General features: G+C 39.3%; 1 protein-coding gene across 12 annotated transcripts in view; it reads left to right on the forward strand.

Annotated features, from left to right (window-relative positions):
• Positions 1 to 26456, forward strand: part of MAP2K5 (mitogen-activated protein kinase kinase 5) — a 228882-nt gene that overhangs the window by 148814 nt on the left and 53612 nt on the right. For 4 of the 12 annotated variants that reach the window (XR_012494694.2, XM_074327515.2, XM_074327517.2 and 1 more), the window contains exons 17-20: positions 3540 to 3569; positions 19805 to 19849; positions 20383 to 20409; positions 20721 to 20753. Coding sequence is in view for 9 of the 12 variants with exons in the window: in XM_074327515.2 (XP_074183616.1) it covers positions 3540 to 3569; positions 19805 to 19849; positions 20383 to 20409; positions 20721 to 20753 (135 nt within the window). In the remaining 3 variants the exon portion in view is untranslated. The remainder of the gene's footprint in view (positions 1 to 3539; positions 3570 to 19804; positions 19850 to 20382; positions 20410 to 20720; positions 20754 to 26456) is intronic. The other 8 variants (XR_002136832.3, XM_074327518.2, XM_019725619.3 and 5 more) reach the window with 2 other exon arrangements.

Below are 26456 nucleotides of genomic sequence, written 5' to 3' on the forward strand. Positions count from 1 at the left end.
CCTATTTATAAATCTAAATCTACATACAGAGGTCATTGGTTGGCTGAACTTAAACCATTTTACTCAGTAAATTTAATTAAGAAAATACAGTGCAACTCATAAGTAAATGAGTTTTTTCCTAGTTTTAAACCAAACCACCCTCTTGTGTGCTGATTGCCTTGCCCGACCCCTGGTGATACAGAAACAGGCAAAATTAAAAAGGACATTAAAGCTTCATTAAATCTGAAACACATTTAGTACAGTGACATATCTGCAGGCCATTTCAGAGAAGATTACATACTCTCTTTTGTAAGTTTCCTAATTTATAATACCTTGACAATAAAAACGGGGGAAATGCAAGTAGATTAATAGACCAGTAGGGGTAAAAGACAGAATGGCCCCCAGTTCGCCTGTCTCTGAAAAGTTCACTCATAGCATATGTACTCCCTCTCCCTGTGAGGGTTCCGTGTTTTGACTTCTGGCAGCCTCATGAAGTACTTGTTCTTCATGCAGCCGTATCTGGTAAGAGCCCTTTTCCTTTTTCACTTTCTCCTAATTGAAGTTGATAAAAGGGTTCTAGGGCCTAGCTATATATTTCCTTCTGTTTTGGCACAAGACAAATAGTGTGGAACATAAACACTACAACTGCATTAAACCTGGAGGACAGGGACATACATGGAAGGCAGCTCCCTCTCCTGGGGCCTTAGAACGACTGTTTTTGGTGCCTGCCTAATAGGACCGCTGCCAGTTTTCACTGGTGCAGAATTGGAATCCTTGGCCTGCTGTTGGAGCAGCCCAGTGGTGACACTGTGAGAGAGGCCTGCTGCTCTGGCCACGGACAAGGACCCATTGTCTGTCCTCTCACTCAAAAGAGGTCATACCTACAAGATGTCTGACAAGCAGATATCCCTGGAATGTTGTTGACAAGTAGGACTGAGACTCCACAGGATGTAAGGAAGGTACATACAAAGCAAAGCGACTTCCCAAGAATGATGAGTTCACTAGTTCAAGCATTGCCACCTGTTCCCCAGCAGACTGGTACGGAGAGGCTTCCAGCTGACCAGCTTGCACTGAATTTTCTGTGTTCGTCTGCATGGTGTGATCTCACAGAGTAAATGAAGGCCATCAAGCATCCTTATTACCTTGTACCAGTCATGACAGAGAGGGGCCAAATAGATGAGGACACATTCCCAAGATGGCTGAAACCTGGCCTCTCCAAGAACAGTGATGGCTTGAGAATTTGAGGCTTTCAGTTGAAGTAGGAAGAATTCACATTTCTCACCTTATTCCACTCTTTTTTAAGCCTTCCATTTATCATTGCTTAGTTCTTTAAACTGCAAGAACCAATGGCAGTGTTGGCACCTGCCAGCTAGTTTAGATCTTAACTGTATATATGGTGGGCAAATTTCTTCTGTTGGTAAGCCATAGGGGCAAAATTCTTCTGCAGACCCTACTGACATGTTCAATATGTACCCAAATAAATGGCCCAGTACCGTAGAAGGGCTTGAGGTAGAATGTTCTAAATGTTTTCTAGTAGTTACTCGTTTATAGCTATTAGCCTTTTTAGGTCAGAGACCCTCTTTTTTTTGGTAGTTCTCTAAGTCCAAATGGGAAGAATATGCCAAACTCATTGTGATGATAGGTGACAGCTTTGGTGAGCTGTCTCTGCCTGTCACTTCGGTACAGTTTAGTGCAAACTGCTAGTCTTCCTGTTACACAGTAGACCACAGTAACTCCTGAATCAATGTGCACACTCTCACTAGCCAGAGACTCACTGTGTTTACAAAATGAAGGCAAATCAATTGCCTGTATAGTAGGGGCAGGGGAGAGCTGAGTCCCACCCTTTCCTAATTAATAACAGTACATAGATAACAAACACAATCACAAAGAGAGTTTGGTTAGCTATTCACATTCTCTTTCCTTCACTATATCTTGTGATGTTTCTGCTATTTATACTTGAAGGAATTAACGATATCCACCAAATGGAATAATGATAATGTAACTTGATATCTTGAAAATCGATGAACTCTGAATATACACGAAATAAGTACAAGGTAATGAAACTTACCAGGTCCTCCAAACACATTTATACATCCAAATGAGGGTTGGCCCTTTCAGAGTAGTCACCTTTCAGGGTTTTATGGTTTATCCCTATTATATTGCTATTGCTCAAACTGCTTTTAGAACCTTGAAAATTAACCTCAGCACCTTCATGTCTAAGATGAGTAAAGAACAAAATATTTATTCCTTGAATTTGGGTTTTGGTAATACCCATAGACTATTCAAACCTTTGTCAGCAAATAATTTACATAGTCAAAAAGCTATGGGGTATAATTTTAAGTCCAAGATAAGATGTAAGATGGCAATTCTAATAAAGTAAATGTTCTCTTATTACTTGAAATTATTTTAGACATAATTCCAAAAAAAGGAGTTCACAAATGTTTAGCAGGGTCAGTGTCTTTGAAATAAATGCACAATTTCTCAAGGTCTAGAAAAGCAGTGTAATATGCTGGAAAGAACACTGGATTAAGTTGCAAGTCTTGGGGTCAGTCCCTACGCTTCCACTGATGAACCATGTGGGAACTTCTTCAGTGGGACTCAGGTGCTAATCTGTAAAATGGACTGATGTTCTCATGGGTCCATTCAGGCGTCAGTTCCCTGCTGTAACAATGCTATTTTGAAAGTATTTTCAAATACATACACAGGATTTTAGGCCTGACAATGGGCCACATTATGTCGTTGGAAAATGTTGCCACTATTTTCTTTAAATAAGTTACGGTATGTTTGGTAAATTTGATCTTATTACTTTATATCAATCCTATTCCTGGTCAAATCATTTTGTTTTTACAGGTGAAGATCCAAAGACCAAAATTAAGTGATGGGTCTAGAAACACATAGCAATTTACAAATCAAACAAAATGCGAAGCTCTAAGGATTCACTTTCATAATTTCTGACTTAGACCTGTAGTTCTGACTTCAGGCTTGAAATGGCCTTTTACCAGTAGTAGTAGTAGTAGTTCTTTTCTTCTAATTATAGATAGACAATGGATGAAAAAACTAACAAATACATGAGAATCATGGCAAGATTTTCTTGAAGTACGTTTCATTTCCCATTTCCTGCAGCCCTTCCTATATACTTGTAGTTGAAATTCTACAAAGCTGTGTGCTGGGAACAATTAGGTGTTCCCGTTTTACAAAAGGCAAAGCCAACCATCTCTGTCTATAGTTTTACATCTCTGTCTAGAAAAAACTGTCACACACATGTAAATGTGAATAATGCCCATATAGCTGAGAATATTCCTAAGGGAAAACATAGAAGGATAATGTTTAGTTGTTTTAAAATTGGGATATTTTATTGGGGATGTAACCTTGTTCATTGAAAATGTCCATTCTAAATACAACTCTTAATGTAATTACAGTAATCATTTAGTTGGTACATTTGAGGTTGTGAGCTTTTTATATTTGCTGAATGCAATTCTGAAATTTAGTACTTGTCTGTCTTTAGGAGATCTGCCCTGCATGCAAATCTTTAACTAGACAAATATTATTTCCTTTCCCAGCTTGCTCTTGGGAGGTTTCCATATCCTCAGGTAAGATTGTTCATTACTGCCGTTTGCCACTGTGACATTCATTCCTATGTATGAAGGTGCAGGGAGCAATTGTGAACATTTGAGCCACATACAAATAAATCTGTCCTGTTAAATTGAAAAGTGATATCTTAAAGGAGTCATTTAGGAGTCTCTATTGATTTTTGATTTTTTTTAAACTCCAGATTTTTTCCCTCTTTGTTAAAGGTTGAAAGCCATCGTTGTGCTCTTCTTTGTGTGACATTGGTGATGTTTTCCCTTATTCTAGCCCAGTACCATGTGCTCATATCGAGATGGGGGGAGAGGCACAGCCTTTTCTTGATACATTATTTGAGCTTTTGGATTCATTAAAATTTTTTGAATTAAAGGATTGAGATTATATGTAAAAATATTTAAATATTTCATTATTTTTGCTAAGCAAATAGATGACCCCTAATTTTATATGGGTGCGATTTTGAACATATTCTTGTTTTTTAATTTGTCCCTTCCTATTCACATTTCTAAGAAAACAAACTATCCATTGTGTTACCATTGCTGATGATAATCTTTATAATTTCTTTAAGGTTTTTATTATAGGAGAGTACTAGTACTTAAAATATAAAGCTATTCTGTGGTTTGAAAATGACTCCCCAGTGTGTGGGGGGAAATAAGTGAAATGTCTAGAGAGATGAAAAATGAATGGTTTGGCTGTTTTCCTCTGGTTGATGCTCACTGTTTTTCTGGCATCTTGGTCTGTACAGGCCAAAGTGCCTGGAGGCATGTCTGATTTAAAGGTGGTGTTGGTCTCTGCTCTTTAAGCATCTATTAACTTGCTATTATTATGCAAATAAGTGTTGTATTACACATACTAATTTATGCATGGTTAGATTATGCAGATGCATCACAAACATGGTTATTGAATAATAGGATGGGGCTCCTCTCTACCATCTTTATAAGCGGTTTTAAGCAAATTCTCCTGATACCCATGTGGACATTTAAAGACCCTTCACTCGCTGAAACGTCTCTTTTGTATCCTTTTTCTTTTACAGTTAAAGCCATCAGATAAGTGGAACGGAAACTGTCCAAGTTGTTAGGTTCAAGAGCGTTAGTCTCACTTTTCAAATTTGAAGCCTTGTTTAAACATAATCTTTTCCTTAAAAAGAAAAACCTAAAATGTAGTAATCGCTTGGCATTCATTCTAGCATTTAGTGAGATTTTAGTATATACAGCCTGGCTGCTTAGCTCTAGGTAGCCCATCAAATTAAAATCACATTTTCAGGATTTATAGTCCATTAGAATATTTATCTTCGTAAGCCTCTTATTCTGTCAGTAATTTTTAAAGAAGTCACTATTTGGCCAATTTATGCAGTCTCCTAAAATTCTGTAAATGAAGAGGCCCTATATTCTATATCTACCACACGTCATGGTAGCAAACTTGTAAGCCAGCTAATAAAAATGCCAAAGATTAAGAATCTAGCTATATTCTTGAGATTCCTAATGTCTAGGGTAATTAATCAGTCAGATCGGGTAAGGGATAAGTCTGAGAAACGGATTGCCAGTGCATTTGACAAATGAAGCATTTGAAGGCTCTGGTCAGATTTGGGAAGAGGCTGTACACCTTTGCGGTGTTGTTTTCTTGAATGTCTAAGTACACGTTTACTTGATTGGTCAAAGTGGAAGTGGGAAAATTCTAAAGTGCTGAACTCCCTAGTTAGCAATGACCTTTATGCCAGAGTTGGGGGGCAAACTGTATTCCTTGCATCCTGATAGAATATTGTTACCAAATTGGGACTTTTACGTACTTCAAATAATAGAAGCAGCTTTGAGATGCCATCAGGCCTGTTTCCCAGACTTTTCAACAGAAGTTTGTGTGCTTCGTTGTTAGAATCAATAATGACTATTGGTAGAGTTGGCATTTATTTTACAGACTTCGTACTATAGACTGAAGATTGGGAAAGAATACTTTATAAATTCCTTTCTTGCCCCCTCTCTTTTGCCCTCAAACAAAGCACATGAAGAAAACTATTTCTATAGTATCACGGAGACTGGATTATGAAATAGTACCTTCTCTTTAGACCATTTTACCTCATTTGAACCCTGAGCCACTTTGTGAGATCGCCTCCCCTAATAAACTGGGCAAATAGAATGACTGACGTGCTCACTATTGAACTGCAGCTGGTTTGGTGCCATTGAATCCCAAATGGAGTAGTCAGGAATGAATCATGGACTCTAAGGATTGGAAGGGATCTTAGACATCATTAAATCAAACCTCTCTTCCATATCTGAAAAGCAAACGTCCACACTCTGCTTGAACACCCTCTGTGATAGGAAACACACTATTTTACAGAGCAGCCATGGAGTCAAAGCAGGGTTCTGTTTACCAGGCTGAGGACTGCCCCATCCCAGTGTCACCCACTGGTTTGGGCCTTGAACACGTAGAAGCCTTTCACATATCCTTGAGATTACGTAGTTGTCAGTCCCTTCTGTCCCTGGCGCTGGGGACAGTACCAGGGCATTGCTGCTCTGGGCACCAGACCTGAGCCCTCTTCACTAGTGGCAAATTGAGAAGAAGAGTGGCCTGTTGGAAAGAGCTCTGGACAAGGAAACAGAAGATGAGATTTAAAACCAGCTCTGCCACAAACTCTCTGGTCAGCGCAGGCTTTCATTCTTGCTTTGTAACCCTTAGAGGCCTGTTTTCTTATCTCTAAAATGATATTCCTGATACTTACCTTTCCTGTCTCATTAGGGGAAGTATGCAGATCAAATGAGATGGATATGACACCACTTGGGAAAGTAAAGGGCCACCCCACTGGCCCGGATGTTGGGCTGTTGCACAAAATGAATTTCTAATTGTCAATCGAAGGCTGCAAAAGGATGTGCTCAGCAACCTGCCAGCCTCAACTGGAGCAAGTGTAAAATGAGCAGAGGGAAAGTGGGGAGGAGAGGCGAGCTTCCAGACTCGTCCTGCCCTCAGCCCAGCGTCAGTGCTGCTGACAACGTCGTTAGCAACGCCTCTTCCTGCTAGTGACACACAGTGTACCGCCTGGGACACAGATGAGGGAGGGGTGTTAGGAAGAGAGCAGAGAGGAGTCAGTGGCCTGGGACCAACAGAAAGGTTAAAGGAAGGGATTTTTGTTGCCAATAATCGTCTGATATGAATTTCATCGTTTTGCTTTTATTTGGTATTTGAAAGTACTATTTTGGTTTCCTTTAACCCTTAAAATTGCAATGCCTCATTGGCATGCAGTTTAGGACTCTACAGAAAAAAGGTAAGGAGCACTAAAAATGCAGAGCCTTGTTACTATAGCTTATAAGAGGAAGAACAGTGGTGTCTTCGATTCATCTAGCACTTCTTCAACATAGAGCACTTTCTGTTACCTGACTCAGGCTGTCCATGCCTCCTGCAGACTATTCTTCCCAGCCTCCAGGTGAGCAGACTGAGGCTCAGAGGCAAGGCACCTTACCTCAGGGAGGAATGGGTACAGTTAGGTCTAGGGCTTGCAGGCAGCGAAACCAAAGAAGGGCTCTGTGTAGTCTGGATTTGGTTGGCTCTTCATGCCACTGCTCTTCCCACTCTGCCCCACTGAGCCCTTCTGTTGGTTGGCCTCGTTTGCCCTGGGGAGGCCTCTTGTGTAGATGAGAAATGCTGCACATCGGAGGCTTGTGCCATTGTAGATGATGACAGGACCATTCCCTGGAGCCCTTTTGCTTTTCGTACCATGTGTTTAGCAGAGTGACAGGAGGATCTGGAGGGCCCCAGAACTCGTACTGACCCCAGTGCCATTAAATCCTCCGTGCCTTTAAAGCATATTCTGCAATAAGAAATGAAAAAATGTGTTTTTAAACATTTTGCAAACAGATAGTGTCTCAATTTCTTGAACAATTGAGCTTTAATAGTAATCTGAAAAGCTGAGCAGGTCTGGACCAGGACTGGAGCTGTGTCTAGTTAATCATGTCGCTCCAAATTCAGTTGACTTAAAAAACACGATGGTGGGCAATGGTTTGTTTAATGACACCGTAATTTAGGAGAAATGAAAAAGATTGCCTGCAAAAAATCGTTATCCTTCATTCAAACTTTACAGTAGTGCCCTGCATTCGGGTGATAGTAAATCCATTAAGGCGACTTCTCAGGGGCTGCCCCAGCTCTGGCGTTTGGAAATGTGGTAAGCAAGATGCCACCGGAAAAGAAAGATAATACAGACACAAATGTATTTAAAGTACTTTTGCATGTATAAAAATGTTGTTCTTCTTTTGGCTACATTTCCTGATCTTGGTTAATAAATTACATCAAAATGACCTGAAGTTAAAAAAAGGAAAAAAATCTGAGCAAATAGTGCCCCTGGTATTGTAAAGCTTTGAATGTTTTCACACCCCATTAATTTATTACTTCTCTTTCTTCATCTTTAAATTTCATTTTTTTTTTTTTTTTTCAAAAATTCCGGCTCCCCGCTGCTGCAGTGATTTTCATCTTGTTGTTAATTTTCCCTGCTCCATATGGAGCTCCAGACATTTCACCTGGAGGCTGTACTAGATTTTGCTGTAGTGATCGTACTTCCGGAGGCCAAAACTGTCATTTAGGGTTCCTGGTGCATCTGTCTGCGCCAGGCTTTTCACTGGCATGGGAGAGTGTGAATAACAAATTGGATGCACCTGAGATTCAGATGATTAGTGTGTTTTGTGAATCTCCAGGACTTGTAAGCAGATAGCTGGGGGGGGGGGGGGGGGGCAGATGATAGAGGGCTAAACAGAGACTGTGGGTGAATCTGTACTCACACCTTACATTTGGGGCTTTACAAGGGAAGTGCAAACATCCCTGGCAGTCTGAGTGCAGAGAGAGTAACAAATATTTCATCCTGCCTTGTCATTGATTAGAAAAGAGCCTTTAATTTCATTTCACCCCATGTTGTGATTAATTTGCATTCTTTGTCAGAAGTTAATGGAGTTTTTTATGGTTCACTCTGAAATCCTTGAAGACATCAGACTTGATCTGATGTTTATACAACCGCCAGCGGAATTTTTTCGTTTGATTGATGGCCAGCTTGATGTTATTCCAAACGGCTTTTTAAGCTGTTTTTAAGAATTATTTGAATAAAATGCATGCAAGATATTGTTGTAAGATCAAGATTATCTGTTAAAAATCTGTTTCAGATAAAGATGATAAGTAGTAAGAAGGATCAAAAACATAAGAGATATAGTGAATAGTGATGTTATTTGTTAAAAGTACATAAGAATGGCATTCAAATAAATTATTGCAATATATCTAGAGAAATCACTTTTATTGAAAAAATGTACTATCGTCTGGGCAAATAGAATAATTAAGGCTAAGGTAAAAAGAAAGCCTGGATCTTTAAGATTAAAAACCTTTACTTCCAATTGGCTAATTCTCATTTATTCTGCCAGCTTTTGCCACCAATGTACAAAATAGAGATCTACTGTTCTTAACTCAAGGAGACAGGGTCTGTCAGGCCTGTTAGCTGAACAAAATGATGACATATTACTTGTCTCAATAAAGAGGCATTCTTAAATCCCAATACAAGTTAAACATAAGTGGATAATAGGGGATTTTAAGTGAAAAACATGCATTCTTAATAGTATAACGACTGTCCTTTTTCACAAGATAATACAGAGATGAAAATATCCTGTCGTTAAAAGCAAAATACCCCGGTTGTTGGTGGGTAAGAGAAATAATAGGTGTTCACCCCCTACACACTGTGTATCGGAATATGAGGGAAGCTGTAGGTGGGTTTGCTCAGAACCCCCTGCTACTAACCAAGGAAGTGTGTTTTGCAAATGCTTTTGAATTACTAATACCATTTGTTTGATTTGGGGGCTCTGCCTTGCTTCAGCAGATTCTGGCTTTGCTGTGATTGCTGCTAGTGAGACTCATAGGTCAACAAGCTACTTATCTGAGCACTTTCATTTAAAACACATTAATTTATTTGCTGTATCTGAAAGTTTGCTAAATAATTGGGTGGTTTTAATTGAAGTTACTGCTTTGTGATCCTTGTATTAACATGATCTAAGGTCCTCTTTATTATATGTAATCCATAGTATTGACCACATTTGCTGTTTTCATTTAAATGTAAGCAGCTTGTCAAGGAGAAAATATTTTAACTTAGCTTAGAAACCTGCTATTTTAATGTGTTTTCTTTTTTCAATTGACAGACTGTCTTTTAAACATTCATTTATTTTGTAGTAATAAATTGTGCTCTGGACAGAGTATTTGTCTCATAATAGAGTAGAAAACACATGTTCTGAAAACTGTTTTAAAATATTAAATACTTTTCAAAAGCTAATGCCAAAGTACTAAAATTTTTACACCTAATTTTACTCATGTTTTAAAAGCTTTTGACTATATTGTTACTAATCCTAATTTTGATAATTTAACTTCATTGTATATTCAATATTAAATTTAGACAATAGCTGTCACTGTCTTATTTATATATTAATGTACTGATCATGCCCAGACTGACATAGACTTACGAAATAATACCTAAAAAGTTTGCCTTTTTGAAGAGGTGTTTGGAATCTATTATTTCTTACATGAACTTTTTGAAGTTCAGAACATCAAGGATTTTAGTAATAAGTTTTTTGTGTGAGCTCTCTACTCATCTTTACTTGGTAAGAGTCCAAAAGAGCAATATGCAGGCAGTTTTTTCCCCTAAACAGATTTCTAGCCTACATGTTTTTTAATTCATTGTTGATTTTTGTCCTTGCTATTTAAGACATAAACATTTTAAATGTACTGATAGTTCAAGCCATAAAATGTACTGATATTTCAAGCCATAAAATCAGATTTTATGTTCCATAATATGCAGAGATGAAATTTAAGTGATACGAAGATGTTTACTTATACACATTTACTTCTTCCCAGGAATTTTTTAATTGCCCATGTCAATTTCCTCTCCTAGTATTATATCATACTTATCAAGAGGTCTCATAATTTTATTTGCTTAGATTATGCCAAAAACAGGAGGTGGGGTCCCAGTGTATCTTTAAAATAGAGCAGAAATGAAAGAGAAATCACCCCAAAGTGAGGGTAGATTAGAAATGAGGTATTCTCCATTAAAGATAAATTACTTGTTAATACCTCAATCGAGGCATATTTAGTTAGCTAGTTATGTTAGTGATTCCTATCTTTTTTTTAAGCAATAACGCTGTGGTTTTATTTTATAGCACCTTCTAAACTATTGTATGACGTACATCTCAATTTAATTCAACATATATATGTATTTGTCATTGAGCATCTACTCTGTCCCTGACGCTGTGCTAAGCATTGGGAGTGCAGAAATGAAAGATGTGGTCCCTACTCTCAAAGACTCTAATCTTTGGGGGAGAAAACATAGACAAACGGCAGTTGATATAAAAAGAGTCCTACAAGAGGTGGTCTGCTCTGGCCTCAAGAGGAAGAGGTCAGCGCGCTTCAGGAAGCCATGAAGGTTTCACAGAATAGGTGATACTTGAGCTGAGGTTCTGAGGTTAGAAGGATGGGAAAGAACTTTCCAGACATTTTAATCAAAAGGAGAAGCAAGTAGTAAAAGATAAAGGTCTAAGGCAGCATGTTGCATTTGGTGTCCTTCTGTTAACAGTACTTCAATAGTATACTACTACTATTGTTCCTTTCCTTCCCCTAACCATTTAGGAATGTCCCTAGGTAACTTATAGTAACACTGGGAGGGAAGAATGTTAGAGGAGAGAGGTGGTGGTATCAGGATAGAAATGGCAAGTGTATCAGAGACAAGATAATGAAATTGGTTTTGAGAATTTTTTGAATCCCTTTGCGATGAGTGGGAGCCTGTCTGAGGTTGGAAATCATTGCATTTTAAGATCTCTGCCCCTAAGATCAGTTGGCACATGCCTCTGAGGAGTTCCCTGCGACCCTCTATGAATTTGACTTGGCACATTATAGGACATTTTCTAGACTGCTCTGGTAAGAGAGGGGGCGGAACTGTCAAGATCAAATAAACTAATGCCTCAGAGAGCACTTTGAAAAATATAAGGTGGTAAACAAGAGCAAGGTAATATTAGTATTATTTATATTTCCAGAAAGTACTTCAGGGATTTACCTATGTAACTCTGAAAATATATGACCATGTCTCACACCAGGTAGGACTAAAATGAATTACTTTTCTGATCCCATAAGAGCCTTCCTTTACAGCTTTCCTTTTTGAGTTATAATTTATCATTCACAATCACAATCATAGTATATAGAATTATGTACAGAATCTAGTCATTTTTAGTTCAGTAACTGGGGACCATGATTCTTTTACAATTTTTAAATAATTAGTTTAGCCCAGAAATAGAATTGAAGTTTGAAGTAATGAACTTGGTGCCCAGTGTGGCTTTCAGGTGATGGCTGCCATCTTTTCTATCTCTCAGGCTCTGTGTTCTGGGAGGCCTTCCATTTTTCCCCTTTTGCTTTTACTGGTGCCGTCTGCTACTCCATAGAATCATACAATTTCAGGATGTAAAGAGATCTAACAATGATCAAGTCCAACTCCTTTATTTTATAGAGGAGGAAATGGGGGCCCATAGCCATTAAATTACTCACTTATGATTGCCAGCTATTCAGCAACAGGGTCAGACTGTCTCCCACTCTAGAGGGATGGTGGGGGGAGAAGGTAGGATAAGGCACTGGAGGCATTGAGCCCAAATGGCCATCCTTATTTTACACACCCATCCACTCAAGTACTGCCTCCGACTGGTGTGTCTGCAGAGTGGAAATCACTGTCCCAGGATGCTCCATGATTGCCAGGTAATTGCTGAATATGGATCCCTGGGAGGAAAGTGGTCCTCAACAGTAGTAGGAGCAGCAGCAATAGGCAAAGACATCAACTTTTATTGTACGCCAGTGTTTTACTTACCACCATTTAGATTAGAAAACTTAGGTAGATTTGGGGCGAGGAGCTCATTGGCATCTAAGTTAAAAAGGGGGCAGACCTGGCCCAGCTTTGTTTGAGCACAGATTTCTTTTTAGATGTTTAACAGTTCTGGATCAATTTGGGGGGTGGGAGGGCGAGGCAGGGGGCGTTGGGGATTCTTCCTCAACTAAAATGTTAATGATGCTAAGAACCCAACCCTCTTTAGTGCCAATAAAACAGACAAGCTAAATTCATTGAAAAATCAATGAGTTGCCTAAAAGGAGCAAAGAGCTGATTTGATTTAGGGCTAGAGATTGCCCAGGACACACCAGGTGGAAAGTGGGTTCCAGGAACCACTTAGAAGCTAGGAAAGGAGGCAGTTGTCTGTTTATGCACAGAGCCAAGGTGTCATCTCCAAGGAATTGTGGGAAAATGAGGCAACCACTTAGAACCAAGTGTGGACTCGGTTGTGCTGTATCCTGTCAAGGTCTACAGGTGGTGACTGCCATGGAGAGAAGGAAGGAAAAGCTGAGGGATAGAATAGTCTTGTGAGGAAAGGTGCTCAGAGGAGGAAAGAAAGACAGAAGAGGGTCATGAAGCTCGTCTTGTTTTCTGCTCAGAAACAGGTTGCAGAGAGCACCATTCTGGGTGTGAGGAGACCTTGACTGTAGTCCTAGTTCTAGTTTGGTAAATATAGTAAACAAAAAACCCTCAGCCAAAGGCCTCAGTCCAGCCCCTACTCTTTGGACAGCCCTATGCCTCCTTGACAGCCAGGCAGCTGGAAACACTCAATGACTGAGGGTAGAGGGACGGCGAGGCAGCAAGTGACACCCCAGCAAGTCACAAGTTATATTACTGTCAGTATGCGATTTCCGCCCAAACACACACAGCTAACCTGAGTTCTGGTCCTGGCTTGACCTTTTTCCTTTTTAGACCTCAGTTTTTCCTCATCTGGAAAATGATGGATGTGTTCTAGGTCAGCAACTTGCAGAATTATGGGAAGACATGACACAGAGTAGGTGGGAATCCACTCCCCAGCACATGCATACATCCATGTACACACAAACACACGAGTAGTTCTGCCTTTATCTGTTAATTTTTAAAATGTATCTAAGTAATATCTTGTAGGAACTAAGAGTTACTTGGTAAACAGTCCAAAAGTGCTGGACTAGATACTTCTGTGGTCTCCTTTCTTCTTATATGAGCAGTTTCCTCCTCTTTTCCACACCGTCAGCTATTCTCATCACCATCTCCCAAGTACTCTTTTGGAGTGTACTGAAACCTGATTTTACCTATATCAAAATATAAGAGGTGTAAACTAAAACTCTGAAGCATAAGTCAAACTTTATTCATTCCATATCCATGACTTCTTTTCTTTAAATCTATTTTGAATTTCATTTACAGTCAAGCCAGTAAGACACACGTTAATTAACATGGTTATGTGTGACTATATTTCAAGATTCTTTCCTTCCTAATTCCATAGGAACCACGTATTGGCTACAATGGCAGCATATTTCAAAATCTCAGCAGGCCAATATTGTCAAACATACGCGGTCTGACAATTAAGTTCGTATCATGGTTAAAAATTTTTAAAATGCAGTGATATGTGGAGTCTTAGCCCTGAAAGAAAACCTTCTTTTCAATGCCTGGAAACATCACCTGTTGGGGGAAGCTGTCTTAGAAATCTACAGTGCCCTGAGTCCAGCGAGTTGTATTTTATCCCAATATTGAGTGTCATTTAGAGGAGAGTATAAGCCCCGTGCTTAAGTCTTAGTTAGCTGTGCCACTAAGTTTCAGGGACCTTAAATAAGTTACTTTATTTTTGTGGAACAGCAATTTTATCTTACCCATCTTCTGGGCCCCTAGAGTCTAGTACAGTGCCTGGCATCGAGCACATACTTGCTAAACACACGTGTATATGCATCAATGAATTAATGATTTAGTCTAGCTTTATTTTTTTATATGTTGGGATAGCAGGTTTTAGAATCAGGAGGAACTAAGAAACAAAACACATTCTTAGACTTCAATAATTTTATCCCCTTTCTTTTCTTCCATGTTCATATTCCCGCTCTACCCAGCCAGCATTAATACCTGAAGGATAAAAGCTTCCAAGGAGAGATGATTGTTGTCCTCAGATACTTAGGGTTCTAATGCACTAAGAAAAGACGTGCATTCATAATGTCAGGAACGTAGAACTGGAACAAGAGGTAGAATGGACATTCAGAAAACTTCAGCTCTCCATCACTTTGAAGCATCCAGGAGTGTGTAAGGAAGAAGGGACTCAAGGATCAGACCAGGGTGAAGAGCTAGGTCACATTAAATAAGCCACCGGGCTGGCCCATAACTGGTATTCTTAAACTAGATTCGAAATAAGACCACCCTTTATGAAACAAAGAAAACAAAATATTGATAAAGCAAATGTCTACAATCTTCTTTGAAAGGAAAGGACTTAAAGAACTCCTTGGCCAGACCCTGTCCCATTAGGGAAAAGGTTACTTTTGTAATTCACATTTGATCATTTTGAATTGTGGTTTGAAGCTCCTGCTTTTTTCAAAATATTTAGCTTCTAGATATAAAACGTACACTTGCCCAGAGGACTATTTACTATGGCTTCTATACACCTATGCGGAGTAGGACATGAGCCATGTCAATTTTAAATACACAAGGGATAAAAGAGAGAAGGCTGGCAGTGAGGCCCTTCCTCCCTGCCCCCCGACTGGCACACCCAGCAGATGAATCATGTTGTGCCGTGCCTTGGCGCTCCAGCCGTTGTGTTTTGTGTGAAAATGCATTGTCCTTGATACTCAGGAAGTCGCAAGGGCCAAGTGATCTAATTTATGGTCCCATCTGAGCGGTGCCCTCCTCTAGGCATCTTACAGTTTCTCTCTCCCACCCAGCTGTTTGTTAAATTCACGGAGTCTCATTTTCACTTTTCGAAACTGGTCGCTCCTAAATGCAGCACCCCTGCTGGAGTTTGAGGTGTGGGGCAGAGAGAAGGTGCCAGCGAGTGGATCTTACAATGTGGGAATCACAGTGACTCTCTTACACCCTATTGAATAGCTCCCTGCTAAGTCCTCCTATGACTTATTTTTGTTTTAAGTCATTTATTTTTGTTTAAATGAGTCTTATGACTTAGTTTTGGGTTTTATTCTGTTCTATACAAGATATGCGAATAGACTCACAGGCATGATAAGAACTTGAACAAGGACAGACTGATGAACAGGGGAGATGGGATGGCACAAGTCAATTACGCTTATTCATTTTATGCTGTTAGAAATAATATATAGTATTCGTTTATTTTGTCTTATCCTCAGTATCTAAAAATGTCAGTTTGCCAAAATTTCCATTTGTAGTTAACCAGAGTAAATTTTATTCTGTTCCTTTTTTCAAAACGGTCCTTTGTTTGGGAACTCTTAGTGGTACTAAGCAGTGTGTATTCAGCTTGTGGTCATGTGGAAGTGATTTTTTTTCTCTCATTGAAGGCTATTGAGATTTGTGCACTTCTTTTTTTTTTCCCAAATCATACTGAATTGGAGGTGATACATCCCTAAATTTTAGCGCCCAACACAGTGCCAGATAAAATTAGATGGAATACCGGGACCAGTTCTCGCTCAGGAAGGAAAACAATCGTGGCACCTGAACGGAAGCTCTGCCTTTGAGGAACCTGTGGGCCCCCCTAGCTCATCCCTTTACTTCATAGACAAGAACTCAGAGCCCAGTGAAGGGAGGGATCTTCTGAGGCCATCGGGGCCTGACTGGAATTCCAGGGGTCTTTCTGACTCCAGAGTTTACGCATTCTTCCCACTCTACGTAGCCTCCTGAGCCTCAGTTTCCCTGGCAGCAAAATGATTAAATTGAACTAGATCATCCCTGAGATCCCTTCCATTTCAAAAATTCTTTAAGTCATTCTTCATTTAGAATAGGAAAGTCTCCATTTATCGTAATCCCTGTTTATATTTAGCTTAGTGCATCTGATTTGAAAGGAGAGTCTCTGCAAAATAGCTACACTTCCTGAAATTTGAAGTTTAAAAACAGAATAGAGTTCAGCACTGAAAGCTAGAATGTGATGCCAGTAGCACAAGAAATAAAAATGATATTCTTTAAAAATTCCAACCATATGATTTAATTTTATATTTCTCATTTTCTATTTAAAAGAAAAATAACACAAGCTCGAAAAGCAGTAAATATGTAAAGGGAAAATTTGTCAACTGATATTGGAAGATCTGACCTAGGTCACACATAAATCTCTCAGACAAGAGCCACAGGGCAAGCCATAATTTCAGAGAGTAAAAGAGAAAATGAAAGCTGTAGCTGTAGCTGGTGTCTTCTCTAAGTTACATAGGTGGATTCATTTTAGTTTTCTGATTGTGCTTCTGAGTATAATGTAAAAGGGCCAATAGCCAAGTCGGTTTTACCACTGTATGTAAAAAGTATTATTACCTCTACAGAGATAGAAGCATAACATGAGACTTCCAAAGTTGCTTTTTACCACCAGTCATTGACTAAATAGTTGAAGCCCCACAAGCAAACTTTTGCATTGGCAATGTCCTTTCCAGGATCATTTTCCAAAATCACGTTACAGGAGCTTTTCTAATTGCCAGCTATATGGTCCTTGCAAGGAAATACAATACGATATATGTTGCTGCAATAACCCCAAGACCTAGCTGATACTTAAGCCTGCCTCTTATGAAGTCATTCTTCCCTGTTTAAACACAGAAGGGTCTGTCTTACATCACTGTCCCTTCTTGGATCAGTTTCCCTTCTTGGATGTTTAAAATCTTGGATCTAAGGACTGGAAAAAGAAAAAAGCTATACCCAGAAGGAAGAAGAGGTTCATCTAACTGGTGTATCAAAATGCTACTAATTCTGGAGACTGATTAGCAAAGTGTGTGACTGGAGCAATTATTATTGTTCTGTATATTGTCCCAAAGTTCTAGTTAGGCATAGAAAGCTCAACACAGTAAAACATACAAGCAGGAATGTGGACTTGGACAAGTTAAACAGCATTTCATATGTCACGAGGTACCAGCAGTACGTCAGCCCTCATAATATTATTGTGTCCCTCTGAACTCTGCTCTCACAGCTAAGCATTTGGAAGGCAGACCCAGAATAAAGAGAGGCATTCACAAGGCTAACATTTTATACCGAGCACCCTTAGTACAACGTTTAATGTGCCATAAAACTAGGGGTTTCACTTGTTCATGAACTGTGTGCAAACGCAGGGCAGTGACGGGAGGTCGACTTCGTTTGGATCTGTTTTATGGTTGCTGCGCCTGTACCGTAATGTGATCTTGGAAAAGGTAAACAACAAAGAGTTTAGCAGTGAAAAATATGCCTAATATAAATACAGTCGAGTACATGGCAGTTCAGAATTTGAAAAATATGACTGTGGCATTAAATTTTCTGGTGGAATTAACAGAGGAACAGAACATAGCCTTTAAGGCAATATATCTGAGGCAGAGAAAGGAGATAATACATCTAACTCTGTGGTCTGTGTGGCATTCATATAAAGAAAAGCACAGTAGCTTTATTTAATTGAGAAAATGAATCAATTACAATGATGTTGCATCATCAAATTCTTGGGAAATGGAAGATATAAGTCACCGTGTTGTGTAACAGTGTTAAAAAGTAATTGAGTATCTTAAGCATTTTGAATCAATTTCAGGTACTGGCACGGCTCAACCTTAATACAAAATTTATGAAGATGATTTCATACAATATGTTACTATCAAAACTGTGTAATAAAACCTGGTAACAATGTCTCTCTTTAAAAACCTGGGCAAAACAGTAAAAAAAAAAAAAAAAAAAGACTTTGATATTGGTGTTTCTCCCCTTCTTGTAGTAAAGAGCCAACATTAAAATAGTACAATTTTAAGTTGTCTTAAACCATGCATTTAGCCCATCATGTGAGGCAAGGTGGAGACAGTCCCTGAGATCTCAGTTCATAAGGAAACGTTCTCCCTTCAGTTCCTTTGGGCCACATCACTCATGTTACTGGGAACAATGTCTCACAAGCCATTCCTGAAAATTCATTTTGAAACATCTCTCTTGGAATGTCTGCTGCGTGTTTTCCTCGGAGAATGTTGTGATCTCCGTGACTGTTGGAAATTTGTGAAAAACATTCTCTTTGATATCAAGTGGATTTCTAATTCTTTGTTCATTACAAGTAACTTTCCTGTTGAAGTAGATGTATCTTACTAAGAATGCGGGTTAGGGGGGATATGGAGTATCCATGTGCACAAAAAAATATATAAAAGCAAAGATACCTCATAGGAAAAGTTACCTGGGCTTTTCAAGATTTTTCAAAGGTGGTGTGGCTTGTTACTAAAATCCTTAACCACTTCAGGATGGTACTTAACAGCTTCGTCTTGCTTTTTAATGTAACTCTACCTGTAGAGCCTTATCCAGAAGTCCTCATGGACTAGAGAACAAGGAGCAATCACGTAGGACGACATTAAGTGGGAACTAGCAAAGTGGACTAAGAAAGAGCCAGTCAGCCTGGGACAGGTTTCAGGGAGGGGTGTTTGCAGAGGGGGTGATGAGCCAAGAGCAGTGATGAGTGGGTACCATGTACAGTTGTGATAATATGTGGAGAAGTACTTTTAAACGCTCGAGCACTAGGCAGTGGGTCTGGCAGAAGAGTCTGCTGATCAGCCATATGGATGCAAAAGAAATGCAAAATGCAGCTTCTGCCCTTGAGAAGCTTACAGTCTAGTTGAGAAGAACCCACATGCCAAAAATGATAATTTATCAACTTGAGCATGCCCAATATGTATGCAAATCTAATTGTTTTTAAGTAATGCTATGACTGAAGGCAGATACAGTGCACATGCTGGAGAGAAAGAAGCGTTGAAGAAGCCACAGCCTGTTCCTGTGGCCTTCGGGCAGCCCCATCCTCTGGGAGGCCCAGCTTCCCATCATAGAATAGAGATGATCGTCCCTGCCAACCATTGGGCAAATCAAATGAGAATGTGAGAAAGAACCTTTCAAAGCACCAGTAAAAACATATAGCAAACTACAGGTATTTTCCTGATATTTTACCAGCTGATTGGAGCTCAGTTATCCCAGCAACCCACTGACCCTTCACTCATCCTATTTGGTTCCTGTTATCTTCCTTCTTAGGAAATTTAGTACCTCAGACTCCATTTTCATTGAGTTTGTAATAACTGTAGGCATTGCGGCCGGGCATTGAAGTGTTTAATACTTTAATTACTAAGTGGATGTTTTACTAATTTGGTGTCACGTATTAGTAACTTTCTAAGAGAAATGATGGTTTATTGGTGTTAGATGTGTGAGCAGCCTGCTTTAGAATGTTGATTAGGAACAAGCATTTCTTACTTCACTCTGCTTTTATCCCGGAAAAACAGTGTAAAACTTGCATGAATTTGATTTTCCCAGAGAGCATTGCAGCCCTGGAAACAGACTGAAGGAACTTTGGAAAAGGTGGAGTCTTCACCCCACTCCTGAGTTAGAGGCAAATACTTCAACCACATAATTAAAGTTTTCTTCACAAAATAGGGAATTGTGAGCAGACACTGGCAGGAATCCAAAATTCTAATTTCTGACTATGATTTAATTTCAATTTTAAATAAATCGGTTTTTAATTTAAAAAGAGTGAGCTTCATAACATTAGCAATGATTGCAACATTAAGCCCAGTGTTCACAATCTAGCAATATAAAACATTATTTATATCTGAATCGTAAACAGCCTTTTGAAATGGATTATGGTTTTTCTCCCTATTCTAATACAACCTGGAGGGTACTAAAAAGTGTTGTGTGAAATTAACATTCTGCTGACTTTCGCCTATAAATGAGAAGCGAGCTATTAACATTTGTGTATTTTCATTATGTAAATTGTGTTAACACATGCCCACAAATTGCCACCAGCAATGCAATAATTTTCTCTCAGTGATCATAATGTGTCCAAGTGAGTCATTTTGATTATGACATGCTAATTACATATTGCCTTTTTTCAGATTCAGAAAAACCAGGGATCTTTAATGGTAAGCTTTATGAGTTCAGAAAAAAATTCACTTTTCTTTTTCCTGATGGCTGCTTCCTTTGCATGCTTGAATGCCTTGTTTTAAACTTAGCAAATTGCATTTTGAAGAAAATGCAAACCTTTAACTGCCTGTATTAGATTAGGTACCATTAGAAATAATAGAACATCCTGAGCATCAATGTTTTTATAAGAGTTTGCTGTTGTTGATTAATCTTGCTATATTTTATTGCATTAATGATTTTTTCTTTCCACTCCACTGTAAAGATATTGCATAGAGGCTAATACTTTTTCCTCTCTTCTTTCCCATTGCAGCCTCTCCAGCTTCTGCAGTGCATTGTTGATGAGGTGAGGCATCGTCTTATGTGCTTTCACTCCTAAAGTCATTCCTAATGGTGTGGAAAGCTTATATTTTGTTTCCTAATGAAGCACAGTGCCCAACATCCTCAGAGCAAGTTGTGCTGTATGGCTCTGAGCTGTGTTACGTGAACTGGCCTTGTCCCGAATCCTGCTCTGATTCTAGCTGACTCCCTGCCAAACCAGACTGTCCCCCAGGCTGGTCCGCGGGGGTATCAGAAGCCCTAAAGACAAAACACGATAATATTAATTCATCCTCTCCCTGGCCAGATGGGGATGGAGCCGGAAATTAAAGTGGTATCATTTTTTTCCATAACAGATATTTAAAGTCAGTCAGTAAAGCAAGGGTCAGAGTTGAACAGCAAACATAAGCTGAATAAAATTTGTCTTCCTTGCTTTATTTACCCAAAGCATATCAGAGTGATAAAAATGTTCAAAAGCTGCAGGTCAACAGTTCAGCTTCAATTTCCTAATTAGACATTTTCCCCAGAATATACTCCTAAATTCTTGTGCTTTTAACTAGCATTCTCACATTTTACGTCATCCTACCTTTGATCATCCTTACCCATCGAGTTATACTGTCCCTTTGCCTTCTTGGAGTTAATCTGCCTGCATTTCTTTCTCAGTCAACTTTTTCTGCTTCTTATTCTGACTTTAAATTCCTTTTTTCTGTACACAAGGCTCTCAATTAAGAAACATTTTTTTTAAACCCGAGTTTTTCTGGACGTGGGTTTGCCTAACAGCAATGTTTTTGTGTGTTTTTTTAACTTTAATTTTCCAATATTTAAAACACTTGTAATGAAGGCAATAAATGACTCAGATAGGAAAGTTTGAAAGAAACAAAAAACAAATCGTAACTCATAATTATTCCTCTCAATTAAACATCTGTATAACCAGTTATGAGATTTGGGAGAAAAAATAAAGATCCTCCTAGGAAAACAACAAACGCGTACACATATCCCAATAACAGTAAGAATGGGGCTCTCACATCCTTAATGGTTGCATCCGTCGGTCCATATATCCCCGACAAGCCATAAACCGTGTTGGTGCTAAAATGAAGGCACCGTCCTGAAACAAATGGAGGCTCCATTATCTCAAATATCAGACAGGCCTCCTGGATCTAATAGCTCATCAATATCTTCTGTCATCTTAGATTCCAAAAGCATCCTATGTCTATCAGAATCCTCCCAAACAAACTGATTTTCCTGAGGTCCCCCTCCAGGATTGGTTAGTGACGGGCCTGGGGAAACGTAGGCTACCCAGACGCACAGCCTGCCGTGCTCCGTTGGCCCTACTGTTCTTGGTCTGCCCGGCTCCTTGGCATCAGAAAGGTCAGGTACAGATATTCATCACCATAACATGTGTATTGCTGGAGAGCTAATTTGAAGATTTTTCTGGATCAAATGGATATTTTCATGTCTTATTTGAAGTAGCAGTGATTGATATTAAATTTAAAATAGTTTACTTTTTTGATCTGAGCAAATTCCTGAGACTCTAGAAATTGTCATAGGTGATGTCCAAGGAGTGAAGGTCTGCGTGATGAAGAATCTATAACATGTAACTTAAATTGTATGTGTGTCTATAGCATTTCTTCCTCAGTTGAGAAGATAACTTAGACACCTATTCCCATGTACTCTAAAAACATACTAAAATATCTTCTTTATAGAAACTTGGGAAATTCACGTTGCCTTTACCAAAACAAACATGAATTGATCTTGCAACTGAGCTGATGTTCAGTAATAAGAATATTGGGAAAGAATTGGCCAGGTGACCTAACTTAGGCAAGGTGCTTCATAGCTTCTAAGAAAGAAAGGATTGGTGGGGTCCTTTAATTACCGTGCTTGCTCATGTTTATCAGATTTTTCATTGCTGTGAGACACTGTGTCTCAAAGGGTAGTTAGTCCAAGGACTAACTGCATCAGATTTATCTAAGTCTCTTGTTAAAAATGCAGATTCTTACACCCAGATCTCTGAATTAGACTTTCTAGGAGTGGAACCCAGGAATCTACATTTTTACTTGTTTAATGTGCAAAAATAACTCTTTGCACATTAAAGTGTGAGAATCTCTTCTATAAAAGACTTTCAGGGCTAAGACTGCCCTTTTAGATCCCACAGGGCGATTAACTATCTTATCTTCATTTGCATCTGACTTTTAGGGCTCCTATTCCTGAGTGAATATAACCAACAGGGTTTGAGCCATTTTACTCCTTGGGTAAGGGATATACTCCATTGAGAAATGGATATCCAATGATATATATAGTGTGCCTATTAGAGAAAAGTCAGATCAAAAAGGACCACTCCTAAGGGAGCCTAATTCAAACAAGATGGATGTATTCGGAGACCTGTACAAAATAGCCAAGCAAAGCCCAGTGTTAACATACCTCATTATTATGGGATGCAGCTTGACCTCCTGGCATAGGCTGGCAAAGCGTGAAGAAGTAGTAAAACAAGACCAAAGGGGTAGGAGCCAGCCCTGGAGTGGCAGGAGGTGAATGTCAGACTCAGTCTGGGAGTCAGGAGGTAGAATCCTAGGACAAAGCCAGAGTTAGACACCAGATATCCAAATAGATGACATCAGAAGTTGAACAGAGGAATAAGAATCATGAACATGAAATTTGGACCATAGAACAGGAATTGGAAGGGTAGCCAAGATAACAGGAAACTCGAGCTCCAATCAGAAATCTCGGCAATCCAGTTTCATTTTGGTGGGTGGTGATTAATCCGGCTTGGAGCTAGCTAACTCAGCACATGAGTGATGTTTTAACGATACCGTCTGACGCCTCAGAGTTGCTTCCCTTAAAAGAACTTCTTACTTTAAAATGTTCAGGTTCTGATCAGACCCTCTCCAAGTCCCTGAATGCCTGTGTTGTGAAGTACTTTGATTCATTGTGTGTGTACGCTCATACCGTGATACCTTAGCCATGTGAAATCTTTGGGAAATAAGGTGGCCCTACTTGTCTAGATAACTGAGATTTACTATTTTAAGCTCTGACATCAGTGAGGAAATTTGCATTTTTAGAAAGAAATGTTTCTAAAATCTATTTGCTCTTGGCAGCCTGTTGACAGAGTGTAGTGAATATCATTTAACCTTTTCTTGATGAGACTCAAGTCCTTGTTTTGAACATGGTACTGAACTAAACTTTGATTTATTGATGCCCTCTAGGGCTGTAGAATTGTATGGGGCTTACCTTGCTCTTTCATTGAATCTCACCACCCATTTTGTCTGTGTGTTTGGCGTTGGCACTCAGCAATGCACCTGGGCCCCTGGAGGTGTGTAGAGCCATTTGCTCCTCCTAGGCTAAGTGACCCTACATGGCTGTGCAGCTCGGCTTGGTGTTTCTCCTGTGTTCTCTCTTGTCATTGCCTCTGTTTTCTATGGTCACTCCTTTTTCTTTTCAGTGGCTACCTGCTGTCCCAGCGATCTGACCATCTGTCTTCAGTCTTTGCACTCCTGATAGTGATCCTAGCAAAACCAAAAGTGACAAATGAAATCAGGTGGTATGTGTAAGGTCTAACACACTCATCTGAGAAGAGAGAGAGTGCTTCAACCCCTCTTTAAGGAAGTTAAGTGGGTGGGCTTGTGTTCATTCAGTAAGCAGAAAGTTATCAAAAGAACCCATTATGTGCTAGCTTAAGTTGAATGGGCCATGGTCAGGACAGTCTCCAAGTCTTGAGAGAACTGGGTTTCTCTCAAGCTTCTCTCAAGTAGGCAAGGTTCCCAGGCCAACTGCAGACTAGCTCTGTGAGTCAGGGTAGGAAGGCAGAAGGTCAGTCCCAAATCCTGGGCCAACCCAATGTGTTGGGACTCAGGAGGCTATATAGCTATCTAACACTCTCCCCATTGTCTCAGAGTATGGAGTATGGAGACTGAAAGGACAACTGGCCAAGGAGCCAGTTTGGCAGGCAACAAAGGGCTGGCCCCACTGGTGATGTGGCAGGTGGAAAAACAACAGTAATATCTGAGTCACCAAGTCCCAGGCCGGCTGGAGCCAGCTCATGGGGGCCATCAGTGGACTGAGGTGCTGGGAATTGCAACGACTTAAGAGGGGACTTCCCCCTTGACCTACCCCCAAGTAGTCCATAGCCTTGGAAAAGATGTGGACACAGAAATGATTAATTATTTCATTGTAGGGTACGTACTATACAACCCCTAGATAGGAGAGTTTGTTCTACCAGGAGAGGGTTTGTTGTGGGAGCATGCCCCTCAGGGAAGGTGACATTTAAACTAAGTCTTAAAGGAGAGTAGAAGTTTGCCAGGTCAAGAAAGGAAAAAAGTAAGTATCAGATAGAAGGGCTTAAAACTTTCTTGTGAATCATTTTTGAGTTCACAGATGTGTTTTAGAATGTTCAGGCTATGTAAAATATAACAATCAGGAAAAATAGATTATTACTCTGAATACACATACATATACATATATTAGTGTGTGTGTGTATGTGTGTGTGTGTGTGTGTGTGTGTATGTTTCAAGCATATTACAGCTAAAAATAAACTTCTGTCTAACATCTGTAGGTGCTTAGCAGGACAGTTAGCAAATCCCTGATTTATATTTCCATTTATTCATTTTACTGGTGAAAAATGAATTCATAAAAGTCATGTTTTATACCCGATCAGAAGTATCTTCTACATGAAAGTTGATTTCTTAGTAAGAACTAACTACAAGATTTGTAAAATACAAAAATGGTTCTGAAATATCAGCACAAGCTTTTAGTGGTCAGTAATGGACTACAGTTTTCCAGGTGTGTAGACAAACAATGAGCCTGATTGTTTAAAGATGCTAACTGAATAATTCTGAGTTATATTGATTATTCTTCCCTGATGAGGCTAGAAAGGAAGAAGGTTTGGTGTTAGGAAAGCATGGCATAGCACTCTATGTAGAACATCTGGGTGGGTCTGCTGGATAGTTTACTCTTCTTCTTACTCTAAGAAAGCCTCCTGAGGAAGATGAACACAGAACAGGGCTTTGATAGAGGACAGTGACGTATGCAGAGTATGGAGACTGAATGGACAACTGGCCAAGAGCCAAGGGGTCCAGGAGGTAGAAAACAGAGGTAATCAATAACAGAAGGAAATTTGGGAAATTCGCAATATGTGGAAACAATGCACTGCCATAGAACCAATGGGACAAAGAAGAATCACAAGGGAAATTAGAAACTACTTTGAGATGAGCAAAAATGAAAACACTGTATACCAAACCTTATGGGATACAGCGGAAACAGTGCTCAGAGGGAAATTTTTAGTTGTAAATGCCTGCATTAAAAAGAAAGAATGATCTCAAATCAATAACCTAACCTTCTGCTTTAAACTATAATAGAAAAAGAACAAACTAAAAGCATGCAGAAGGAAGGAAATAATAAAATGAGAGTGGAAATAAATGAAATAGAGAATAGAAAACAACAGAGAAAATCAATAAAACCAAAAGTTGGTTCTTTTAAAAGATAAACAAAATTAGCAAACCTTTAGCTAGACTAAGAGAGAGAGAGGAGAGAGAGGACATAATAGCTAAAATCAGGAATGAAAGCAGATACCTTACTATCAACCTTACAGAAATAAAAAGGATTATAAGGGAATAATACTATGAACAACTGTATGCCAACAAATTAAAAAACTTAAATGAAATGAACAAATTCCTAGAAAAACGTAAACTACCAATACTGACTCAACAAGAAATATAAAATCTGTGTAGACTTATAACAA

This window comes from Rhinolophus sinicus, chromosome 3 (assembly GCF_057876585.1).
Source record: "Rhinolophus sinicus isolate RSI-liver-muscle chromosome 3, RSI-T2T, whole genome shotgun sequence".
Lineage (NCBI taxonomy): Eukaryota > Metazoa > Chordata > Mammalia > Chiroptera > Rhinolophidae > Rhinolophus > Rhinolophus sinicus.